This window comes from Pan troglodytes, chromosome 19, assembly GCF_028858775.2.
Source record: "Pan troglodytes isolate AG18354 chromosome 19, NHGRI_mPanTro3-v2.0_pri, whole genome shotgun sequence".
Classification (NCBI taxonomy): Eukaryota; Metazoa; Chordata; class Mammalia; order Primates; family Hominidae; genus Pan; species Pan troglodytes.
Window position 1 is genome coordinate 80,121,058 of NC_072417.2, and position 12,448 is coordinate 80,133,505.

Below are 12,448 nucleotides of genomic sequence, written 5' to 3' on the forward strand. Positions count from 1 at the left end.
GTTATATATAGGTATATTATATATAATAGCACAGAAAGGAAGGGGGAATAGAGCTATGTAGGAGTATAGTTTCTATAGCTCATTGGAATTCATTTAATAAAAATTTGAAGTAGATTCTGATAAATTAAGATATACATTGTAAGCCCTAAAGAAACCACTAAGAAAATAACTCAAAAAATATAATTAAAAAATAATTAAAAGAAATGCCTGGGCATGGTGGTTCACACCTATAATCCCAACACTTTGGGAGGCCAAGGTGGGTGGATCACTTCAAGTAGGAGTTTGAGACCAGCCTGGCCAACATGGTGAAACCCTGCCTCCACTAAAAATATAAAAATTAGCCAGGTGTGGTGGCAGGCACTTGTAATTCCAGCTACTTGGGAGGCTGAGGCATGATAATCACTTGAACCTGGGAGGCGAAGGTTGCAGTGAGCCAAGAACGTACTACTGCACTCCAGCCTGGGCAACAGAGTGAGACTCTGTCTCAAAAAAAAGAAAAAATAATAATTAAAGGAATTAAAATGTGACACTAGAAAATATGCACTTAATACAAAAGAAGGCAAGAAAGAAGACACAGGAGATCAAAAACTACATGAGACATAGAGAAAAAAAGGGCTGAGGTAAATCCAACCATATCAGTAACATTAAATGTGAATGGATTAAAAACCCCAATCAAAAGGCAAAGATGGCTGCAATTCCAGAACTTTGGGAGGCTGAGGGAGGTGGATCGCTTGAGCCCAGGAGTTCAAGACCAGCCTGGGCAACATGGCCAAACTCCATCTCTACAAAAAATACAAAAATTAGCTGGGCATTGTGGCATGCATCTGTAGTCCCAGCTACTTAGGAGGCTGAGGTGGGAAGATCACCTGAGCCCAGGGAGCTCAAGGCTGCAGTGAGCCATAATCATGTCACTGCCTTCCAGCCTAGGTGACAGAGCAAGACCCTGTCTCAAAAACAAAACAAAACAAACAGGCAGAGATTTTCAAACTTTTTTTTAAAAATCAAGATCCAATAATATGCTGTCTATAGAATATGCACTTTAGATTCAAACATGTAAACAAGATGAAAGTAAAATAATAAAAAAAGATATACCATGCAAACAGCAACTATAAACAAGCTGAAATTGTTATACTAATATCAGACAAATCAACTTTAAAACAAAAAGCTGTACTAAGATAAAGAGGGATATTTATTTTATTTTATTTTATTTTTTTGAGACAGGGTCTAGCTCTGTCACCCAGGCTACAGTGCGGTGGCACAATCTCAGCTCACTGCAACCTCCCCCTCCCAGGTTCAAGCCATCCTCCCACCTCAGCCTCCTGAGTAGCTGGTATTACAGGCACCTGCCACCATGCCCAGCTAATTTTTTTGTATTTTTTTGTAGAGACGGGGTTTCACCATGTTGCCCAGGCTGGTCTCGAAGTCCTGAGCTCAAGCAATATATCCACCTCAGCCTCCTAATGTGCTGGGATTACAGGCGTGAGTCACCGCACCCGGCCAAGGAGGGACATTTAAAAATGATAAAAAGGTCATCCTGTTAGGGAGATGTAACAATTATAAATATAGATAATTAATTGCAGATTCTCAAAACATATGAGGCAAAAACCACATTCTCCTCTATGCCTCAGGTCCCACCAAGCCCAATGAATTCATTTTGTATATCTGTACAACTCTGTCTACCTCTCAGATCACACCATCTTACGGTTATTATCCATAGCTCCTCCCTTCCAACTGAATTTTTCAAGGTTAAGAACTATACCTTGGCCCGGTGTGGCCGCTCACACCTCTAGTTTCAGCATTTTGGGAAGCCGAGGTGAGAGGATCGCTTGAGCCCAGGAGTTCAAGACTAGCTTGGGCAACATAGTAAGACCCCATCTCTACAAAATACATTTTTTAAAAAAAATTAACTAGGCGTGGTGGTGCGTACCCATAGTCCCAGTTATTTGGGAGGCTGAAGTTAAAGGATCACCTGACCCCAGGAGGTCAAGGCTGCAGTGATCACACTACTGCACTCCAGCCTGGATGACAAAGAGAGACTCTGTCTCAAAAAAAAAAAAAAAAAAAAAAAAATCATATCTTTGGTGCTTAGTACTTAAATTGTACTTTTTTTTCACCTTGGCATTGAATTGAAACCATTTCATTACTGTGGGATATAAGTTCAGAATCAAGAAAAAAAAGAATGATCTTTCTCAGTCTCCTTCTACAATTTTAAGCATGTGAAAGAAGACACAATTTCAAATGACGTACAAAGCACAAGATACATAAAATAAAAAGCATGTTGTCTAAACAAAGGAGAATTACACACAGCACATATGCTATGAGTATTCCTTCAACTTGAGGTTCTTGAACTTTTAATTCCAAACTTTTTTTTTTAAGTTCATTTTGATTTTAACTCTGTGTAAGACTATCTTATTTTCCTAATAGTGGAATGTAAACTCTTTTCAAATGCCCTCCTAAGTATTAGTCAGAATCTTTATAAAAGATATCATTTTCCCCTATGAATGTAACTGATGCCACTTGGTCTGCTTGTTCTATAACACAAAATAGATTTGAGTTTCACCTTTAAATTACATACCATCAAGAAAAGCCCAGAGCTTCTAAAATCATCTTACTGTCCAAATAAACCTATATTAGTATCCAAATATGCCTATACTGGTATTCAAAAATTCAAAACGCCTACACTGGTATTCAGCTGAGGTGAAGAGGGTCAGTCCTTGCCCCTTGCAGGAAGAGTCCTGGAGCAATGTGTCTCAAAATTTTTGACTACAGTAACTTATGGGGCTGAAGACACTGTCTGAACAACCATGCTCTGGTGAAAGTCAAGGTGGTTTGAAATGTCTCTAAAGTTACATGTTTAATATTTAAAGGTCACACGACCTTTAAAGTGAGCTGTCTTTGTGATCTTTTGATATGAACAAATATTAAAAAAAAAAAAAAAACCTTTGAGTAAAACTGACAGTCCATGAACCGGCACCTTATTTATCCTATAGCTTATAGGTTTCCTGGGAAACACACCAGGTCACTGTGAATGAACAAGGAACCCAGGCTGAGAAACTGAGTCTCTGGCAAACATCAATCCCGCCTCAGGATCAAGGATCAAGGCTCAGCTCTGATCCCTGATGTCACCGCAGGGCCACCAAGGCTTCTGGACAGGCCCTGGTTGCCACTTCCTGTCATCCCTCCCACCCATAACCACGGCTAATTTCTAGGCCAGTGGTTTCCAACTTGAGTGCAAAAACGATAAAGGAGACCCCTAAAGTTATTTTCAATATTTCAAATATTTAAAGAAAAGTTTACCTTTTCCTAAAATTAAATGGCACAGACTAACCAAAATGTCAAGTTTCTTTGCTTTTGGCTAGGATTTTATCAAGTGAGTACTGATTATTTTTTTGTACTGACTTCTAACTACAGGCCCATGAGCAATGTCTTAACGGAAAAATGAATTCCTACTACATAATAAAAGCCATTTCTTTGTAAATAATATGGGTAAAGCATGGAATTCAAGGGCAGTGTAGACTGGAGATCAAGAGCCATGCCCCTAATGATATGCCATCCTCGGGCTTCCTGAAGTCCAGAACTCAACTCCCTCCTGACGGACAGAACCTTAACTCCAGGGTTTCTGGTTTGTTAGCCCCTGAAGACGTTGCCATTTTTTTGGTCTGCTGCCTGACCTGACCCTTCAAACTACTCACATGCTCTCTGAACCTAAAAAGTCAGAAATTGTAAGAGAATTATGTAAGTTGGAGCACATCATGGAATTGCAACATCGCTGTCTGGGTCCCTGTGATCTCTTTGGAGCATAGAATTCTGCAATTCAAGTCTTATTCATTTAAAATGATACACCTCATTTGCATATGCACTTAAAAACTTACTCAGAGTCTATTTTAGATACCTAACAATAATGATCTAATTGAGAACAATCTTGGTTTTTCTTTTGAATGAAATCATGTATTTTGTCTTACCATAAGACAAAATGTAAATCAAAGTTTTTGTTTCCCATAGGAGATTCATCTGAACAAATCAATGTTATACAAGAAAGAATAAACTTTACATACTATTTACATGTAAATGAAGTCAATATGCAATACAATGTCAACCCAAAACTTTAAATAAATGCTTAACAAAACTAGACAATGTGACTGAGAAAACGTTAACAATTTACAAAAAGAATTAAGGTACCTCTGCATTATTATAAAAAGCTGTGCTATTTTTTTCTTGTACATCTTCTCCTCGTGCTGTAAAGAAAGTTAGTGGGTAGAAATCTTTGTGTGCTGGCTGCTTCCCACTGGCCATCAGTTTGCCCTCATAGAAAAGCTCAGAGGTATAACTGCAGTAAAAGACAAAAAGAAAAAAGGGGGAAAATCTACATCAAAATTAATTTCAACCATAAGAAAAAAAAAATCAGTCAATTCTAATAATATTGCCTTATGTCCATGATTAATTTTACTCCAATCATCTAATACTTGTGATACCAAGAATTTCTCCATAAATAACAAGAGTAGGGTCCTGGCATAATATTGTTAAATGGAATGATTTTGGTAAGGTACGAAGCCAAAACAGGAAGAAATGATGACAGTTCAATACAAGATGAGACTTTATGAGGAAATTTGCTAGCCAGTATATTTCCTTGGTTAAATTTTTTTTATTTAAATGAGTCACATACAATCATGTACCACATAATGATGATTTAGTCAACAATAGACAGTACATATGATGATGGTCCCATAAGATCATAGTACTGTATTTTAACCATACTTTTTCCATGTTTAGATATACAAATACTTACCATTGTTTTACAATTATCTACAGTATTCAGTATAGTAGCATGCTTTGTACAGGTTTGTAACCTAGGAGCCAACAGGCCATTTACACCATATAACCTGTATGTGTAGTAGGCTATGCCATCTAGGTTAGTGTAAGTTCACTCTGTGATGTTCACACAACAACAAAATCACCTAATGACACATTTCTCAGAATGTGACCCATGATTGTACTAATACATGCAAACACACAGACATACAGATGCTGGAACAATGTACACAACTGAAAGACAGTCAAGCCGTCAACTGTAAAATGAATTCGCTTTACTGATGAAGACACCATCTAGTACTTGACTCATCAGTGACTGTAGCAAATGACTGAAAATAATAAAAGAATCACATTTTGAGAGATACAATTATATCTATCCAATTGCTTTCAGGGAAACCTAAAAATGGTTTTCACATGGCTGACATAATCAATATTATTAAATTATACTAAACTTTTTTATACTGTAAGTTTCTGGTCAGGGTAGTGAGTGGAAAGGAGCACAAAGGGGCTTTTGGAGCACTGGTCATGTTCTGCTTCCTGATCTGGATTAGGGTTACATGCTGCATGCAGGTGGTGACAATCCACTGAGTTGTTGAGATATATACCTTTATAGATGCATACTATAGCTAACAGAAATATTTTAAAACTTATTAGTAAGTTTCATGGTTTTGTCCCTCCCTTTCTTTCCTTTCTTCCTTTCTTTTAAAGCAGATTACTTCTACAACATAGCCAAAGACATAAGCAAACCATCATGCTGTTTGTCAATATATTTATTACAGCATGTAGCTTTTCATATAGATTATATATTTAGTCACAGAAAAACGTATGCATAGCTAACAGAATCTAAAGTTTTGGTTTCCAGAATTGCCCCTGTGGTGTTATTTTATTTGTATGTGTAGATATATATATAGATAGATAGATAGGTAGATAGATATAGATATATATTCATCCATAGTTCCTGGCTCCTAACTACCACAGCTCTTGTTACTGTCTTTTGTTATAATTTGGGTATGTCAGGCCTCAAGAAACAGAATCTCTCTGACCTTCTCCTGCCTTCCTTTCACCTGCCCCAAAGCAGGACTCTAATCTTCCCCTGCCTTTTTATTCTTATTTTTGTTTTTGAGACAGGATCTTGCTCTGTCGCCCAGGCTGGAGTGCAACGGCGTGATCATGGCTCACTGAAGCCTCAACCTCTTGGGTTCAAGAAACCCTCCCACCTCAGCCTCTCAAGTAGCTGGGACCACAGGTGCATGCCACCATGCCCTGCTAATTTTTTTTTTTTTTTTTTTTGGTAGGAAGGGGGTCTTCCTATGTTGCTCAGGCTGGCCTCGAACTCCTGAACTCAAGCAAATCTCCTGCCTCGTCCTCCCAAAGTGATTGTGGGTCTTAAGACCCTCCACAGAGAGGGTTCCACCCTATACTCTGAGGGAAGGAATGCTGACATCACAAAGCTTCCATAAAAACCCAAAGAACTGGGTTCGAAAGCCTCTAGAAAGCTGAACACGTGGAGGTTCTGGATGGTGGCGCACCCAGGGAGGGCATGCCAGCTCTGCGCGCTTTCTCCCATACCATGCCCTAGGCACTCTTCATCTGTATCCTCTGTAATATCCTTGATAATAAACCAGTAAATGTAAATAACTGTTTCCATGCATTCTGTGAGCCACTCCAGCAAATTAAGTGAACCCAAAGACCCAAAAAGAGGGTCGCAGGACCCTCAACTTGAAGCCAGCTGGTTAGAAGTAAGGCTCAGGCTTCTGACTGCTGGGGGGCCGGGAGGGGGGCAGTCTTCTAAGCCCTCAACCTGTGGGATTGGACATTATTTCTGGATAGATGGTGTCAGAAGTGAAATGGAGGACACCCAGCTGGCGTCCCCTGCGGAACTGGTTGCTTATTTGTTGGTGGGAAGGAATTCCCTACATTCGATCATACAAGTCTTCTGTGTTAATTGTTGTGAGAGAGTAAAGGAAGAACATGATTTCAGAGTTTTTCCCAAAATAGCCCTATTCTGTGAAAAATTACAACTCTGACTTCTGAAGTTTTCTTTTAAAGACATAAAATTAAACATAATTTGCAAGACTAGGGACACCATGTAAGTGTGTTGGGAATCATCTGTCCCTAGCAGCAGTGCTGTTTTGAGTTCCCTCCTACTACCAGACCAACGAAAGTATGACACGGAGGGGGCAGTTCACACCTACTTGATGATAGCTTCATGGGAGCGGTAGTTCTCACACAGGAGAATCCTACATGGGAACTCAGCAGGGTAATGCTCATAGAGTCGGTCAAGTAATGAAACGTGAAGGTTTCTCTCCCTGGCAAACTCGCTGTAAACAAAAGGACTGAGCTGTAACAGACAAACATACAGAGAAAGTTTAACTGAATATATAAATAGTATTTTTTAACCTACTTATAAAAAATCCACTATGCTAAAACTTCTTATATACAAAACTTCAACATGCTAAATGCTGGGACAAGCACAATCAGTAATATTTTCTCTGAACCATTACTACTACTAAGAACTTGGCTAAAATTTCCAACTTCTCATTGCAGTTTACCAACACTAACCCAGAGTTTCCTTCTACACCTGACAAAGGGCTCCCCAGCATAATAATGAATAGCTACTACTTCAGTGATTCCAGGCATGCAACCCACTGTATCACTGTGGGAGTCAAACAGTTATTTCACTAAAATTGATTAATTATTTTAAATGATGAGCTGGTAGGACATACAGCCTACCACTAAAAAATCATTTTTAATAACTAACAAAACAACCCTCTTGATCTTATGAAGTACAAGGAGCCATTCATGGTTATGCCTTTTACTACTAAAGAACAAAATTAAACTACTTTAGGCAAAGAAATGAAAACAGAGCTTGTTCCTCTACATTTAACTCTCTCCTTGATGTCCCGACAGCTATATAGTACGATGTAGGTCCAATCTTAACTGCAGCAGGAGAGAAAGAGCCCCAAACTGCAACCTTGTAAAACAGGTATCTTCACAGAAAAACTGTATTTCTCTTTCCTACATATAGATATTCAAATATATAAAATCACACTCTTTGACATTTTGGCGGTAATTTAAGCCCTCTATTTCCTAGTTTTCTATTACACCAAAAAAAATTACTCCTTCAGGTAAACAAATAATAGAGACAGGAGCTGGGGAATTACAATTCCCCAGGATCCTACAGGAATGATCATTTAAATTTCACTTCACAAAAAAAAGTAAGAATCAGATATTCATACTATAAAGAACAGAAGTTAAATAAATAAACACGAAAATTATAACAGTGACAGACTATCCAAAAAAGAAAAAAGAGTAGCAGAATAGTAATTTTTCTTCAGAAATAACAGTATTTTTCACTATTAGTACAGAACTATTTGAAGTACTAAAGTTATAATGCATGGCATAATTTCATAGGATGTTTTAGAAATAGAATATTAAACATCAAAATATAATTAAAAGTTACTTTAAACACAGCAACTCAGAGGGCACTTACCTGCATGTGATCACCAGCCAAGACAATCCGAGTGTTTTGAGTTGCTAATGCTAGAGGCATAATGGTTTCACACTCCATGGCCTGGGCAGCTTCATCTAATAGAATGTGTGTAAAAAACCCTAGAAAATGCAGCATAAACACAGGATAGCACACTAGAGCAGCAACAAAGGCAGAAGGACTATAGTTATTTTCTTTTCTGCTAAGTAAAGAGTTTAGTTTGCTAATCTAAGAGTATTGAGTACTTTTATTTATTTATTTTCTTTCTTTTTTTTTTGAGACAGGGTGTCACTCTGTCTCCCAGGCTGGAGTGCAGTGCTATATGATCACAGCTCACTGTAGCCTCGGTCTCAGGTGATCCTCCAACCTCAGCCTCCCAAGTAGCTGAGACTACGGGCATATGCCATAAGGCCTGGCTAATTTTTGAACTTTTTTGTAGAGATAAGGTTTCACTGTATTTCCCAGTCTGGCTGAACTCCTAGCCTCAAGTGATCCGCCTGCCTCGGCCTCCCAAAGTGCTGGGATTACAAGCATAAGCCACCAGGCCTGGCCCCAGATTTGTACTGCTTTTTGATGGTTAAGTCTTGCCATATTTATCAGAACAACTTCTTGACATCTTACATCTGTACTTCACATAACACTAGTTTGATTTTACATGGTTCCTGTACTCAAATATAACAATCTTAATAACATGCCATAATAAAACCTATCATAATTATCATCTCTACAGTATATAATGCAAAAGCATTTTATAACAAAAATCTGAGAAAAGTGTAAAAGAAAAGGAAAACACCAACACTCTCCAAATTGGAATTCTTCATATGATCAATAATAAATATCATCCGACCAACTAGAGAATAAATGGAATAGCAGTCACTAAAATGTCTAAACTAGAGGCTGGCAAATTTTTCTTCAGTAAAGAGCCAAACAGTATATATTTTAGATTTTGTGGACCATATAATGAATCTCTGCTGCAACAACTCAACTCAGCCACTGTAACACAAAAGCATCTATAGACAATAAATAGGTAAATAAATGAGCCAGTAAAACTTTATTTACAAAAACAGTCAGTGAGCCAGATTTGGCCCACACACTGTAGTTTGCCAATCCCAGTCTAAACTGAATTCATAAGCCCTAAACTTGTGAGACTGTGTCTTGAGTCAGCATACCAGGTTCAAGGTCCAACTGACAGAGGTACTGGGAAGTATTCAATGTAACAACCACCACTCGATGTTTAAGAATATCTTCTTTCTGGGGCATCTGAAAGGTGGAATGTGCGCTTGAGATCAAACAGTACTGATGCACAACTGGGTGGACAGTCTTTACCCAGCGATTTCTGAAATATACCCTGGAAAAGAAGAAAATATTTCTGATTTACATTTACTAATTTCTTAACAGTATCCAGTTATTAAAACACTGACATTGTTATTTTAAGACTGTAATATCTGAAAAGTTACAAATGAATCTGGTAACCGTTAGCACTCTATTGAATTAGAATTTAACACACAATTGCCACTGTAACCACTGTGACTCTCTACCAAAAAAATGACAGACATAGAAAGTATATGCAGTACCACAAAATAAACACCTAATTATTTTTAAGTGTTCAGAGTAATCCTGCAACAGAATGGCACATAAATGTAAGATTTATAAGCACTACAATTTTTTAAGTTCAAAACATTCCCATTCTGGAATTATCTTTTTCTAGAATGTTCTTATAAAAATACATTGACTCATATTTTAACTATTTATGCTAACAAAAAAACAGTGAATTGCATACTTATAACAGGAATTCAAAGGTTATTTTCATTTTATTTTAGAATATATTCTTATACCTATACTTAAGTAGACCTCTGTCTGAGGTTCTGGAAATTTAAGAACAAATTTAAAATTTGAACAACTGGAAAGTCTTAAGTACTTCCATTATTTGCAAAAGAAAAATATTAATAGGACTCATGCAATGGATTATTAAAATGACACAGAAATGACGCATCCATCCATCTACTCATCCACCCACCCATCTCTAACCTACCCATGTAACAAAGATTCATTAGGTATCCACTATGCTCCAGCACAGAGGCAGATCACATAGGGCTTGTGAGCAATCCTTGGGTTTACTCTGAGTTTGATGAAAAGCCAACAGAGAGTTCCAACAGGGCAGTGACATGACATGACTTATTTTGTTAAAGGACTATTGTGTTTCTCTGGGCAGAACATATATGGTGGGGGTGGATAGTGGTGTGCTGGTAAATATTTTAACACCAGGCTCCAGGGCTAGGAAGGGGAGGGGATTCCGGTTTGTAGTGTTTGCTGATTTTTGTGGTGTAAAACTGTCATGGTAATTTCAAGCTACCAGCATTTCACTGAACATGAACCTGAGAAGTCGTACACGTGATTAGCTCTAACAAACCAATACAAGTTGGCTCCAATACAACACTGAGCAGCACGGAGGAAGGAGCAGAGGGTAGAAGCAAGGAGACCAGTTACAAGGTTACTGTTAAGAACGCAGACAAGAGCAGATGGTAGCTTGGATTAGGCCAACAATAGAGATATGAAAATGGTCAGATTCACTAGGCATTTCGAGAGTAACGCCAACAGAATTTACTGATGAACTAGAAGTGGAATTTGAGAGAAGGAATGATTCCACGCCTTTGAAACTGGATAAATGGTGATGGCGTTTGCAAAGGTGGTAAAAAAGAGGAACGGATTTGGGGTGGGAATTCAGAGTTTCGTTTTGGGCATATTCAGTAGATATCCAAGTGGATATATCCAGTAAGCAAGGCAATACATAAGTTTGGAGTTCAGGAGAATGCCTGGGGCAAGATAGCTACAATTGGGATAATACTAAACCTTGAGACTAGATGAGATTACCTAGAAAATAAGAGTAGATTTAAAAAAAAAAAAAAAAAAAAACAACTAGTGGAAGGAAGAATGACTGATGGACCTCTCCAACATTCAGAAGCTGGGAAAGGAGCCTGGGAAGGAGCAAAGAAACAGGAGAGAATTCAGGAGAGCATGGGGTATTGGAAGCAAAATGAAGCAAGTGTTTCAGATAGAAATAGGAGTAACTGTGTTAAATGCTGCTAAGAGGCTACGTAAAATGAAGACTGACCACAGGACTTAACAACAAGGAAACCAATATGATGAACCTCAATATGATGGTTTTAGTGTAAAATTACAGAAGGAAATCTGATTAGCTTGAGCTCAAGAAAGAAAGAGAAGAGAGGAGGTAGTGCCAGGGAGTATATATAGCCAACTGTCTGGATAAGTTTTGCTTAAAGGCTGATGCGGGTCGGGTGAAGGTGAGTTTTTGTTTTGTTTTTTTAAACAAGACACAATAGTATATTTTCATGCTGTACAAAGAAAAAAGTATGCAGGAAAGAAGAAGCTGTGTATCCAGGAAAGGATGAGAGCTCGTTCACAAGAGGAGAGGTTGGCCCCTAGAAAAGAACAGTTTAGAATGGCAGGGAAAGTAGTTATTAAGGAGATGCAAGTCAGATGCTCTATCAAAGGGAAGATGTGGGCATTCTCTTCTGATGGCTTCTACTCCGTCAGTAAAATTACAAAGATCATCAGATGATTGTTATTTTCATCACTATTATTCCTCTTCCCTAGTTAGGAAAACCAAAGGCCAAAGGGCTTACAGCCAGGATTTAAACCTGTTCTTGCCCTCTCTAAGCTTCATTTCTTTTTTCCAAAATGAGTATAATAATTCAACTTCTTAAGGATTTGGGGAAATCAAATGAGATAACAGATGTATAATATGTAGCATAATGCCTGGCACCAACAAACAGAAGCCCCCCTACTTCTCTTCACCCACAGCAAAGCTGAAACTAAAATCAGCATTTCTAAACACTCAGTTAATATTCAATGTACACTGCACAAATGCAAAAAGGTAGCATCATGATATGAATATAGGCAATCAAAATAATTACTTAAAAGATATGTTGTTTACTCCATCTAAAAGCACATATTGTGCAAAGTATTTTATTTAATAAGTCATCATATGGAACAAAAGGATAATTTCTACTCAGCTTCCAAAAAAGTTTAAGAGCAAAATCTGGTGCTTAATTGGCATGCCTTCAGTTAGTCTAAAATTTTGGTAAAAATTTCCTTTTCTCAAAGAGCCACCATTTGTTACTAGGCTCT

At 37.9% G+C, this 12,448-nt stretch overlaps 1 protein-coding gene across 32 annotated transcripts in view; it reads right to left on the bottom strand.

The window, feature by feature from the left end:
- The window catches only part of HELZ (helicase with zinc finger), a 167,437-nt gene that overhangs the window by 62,912 nt on the left and 92,077 nt on the right, over nt 1-12,448 (bottom strand). For all 32 annotated transcript variants that reach the window (XM_054670615.2, XM_063799209.1, XM_063799200.1 and 29 more), the window contains 4 exons: nt 9,469-9,647; nt 8,303-8,421; nt 7,005-7,150; nt 4,180-4,327 (listed from right to left, as the gene is read on the bottom strand). In XM_054670615.2, the coding sequence (XP_054526590.1) occupies nt 4,180-4,327; nt 7,005-7,150; nt 8,303-8,421; nt 9,469-9,647 (592 nt within the window). The remainder of the gene's footprint in view (nt 1-4,179; nt 4,328-7,004; nt 7,151-8,302; nt 8,422-9,468; nt 9,648-12,448) is intronic.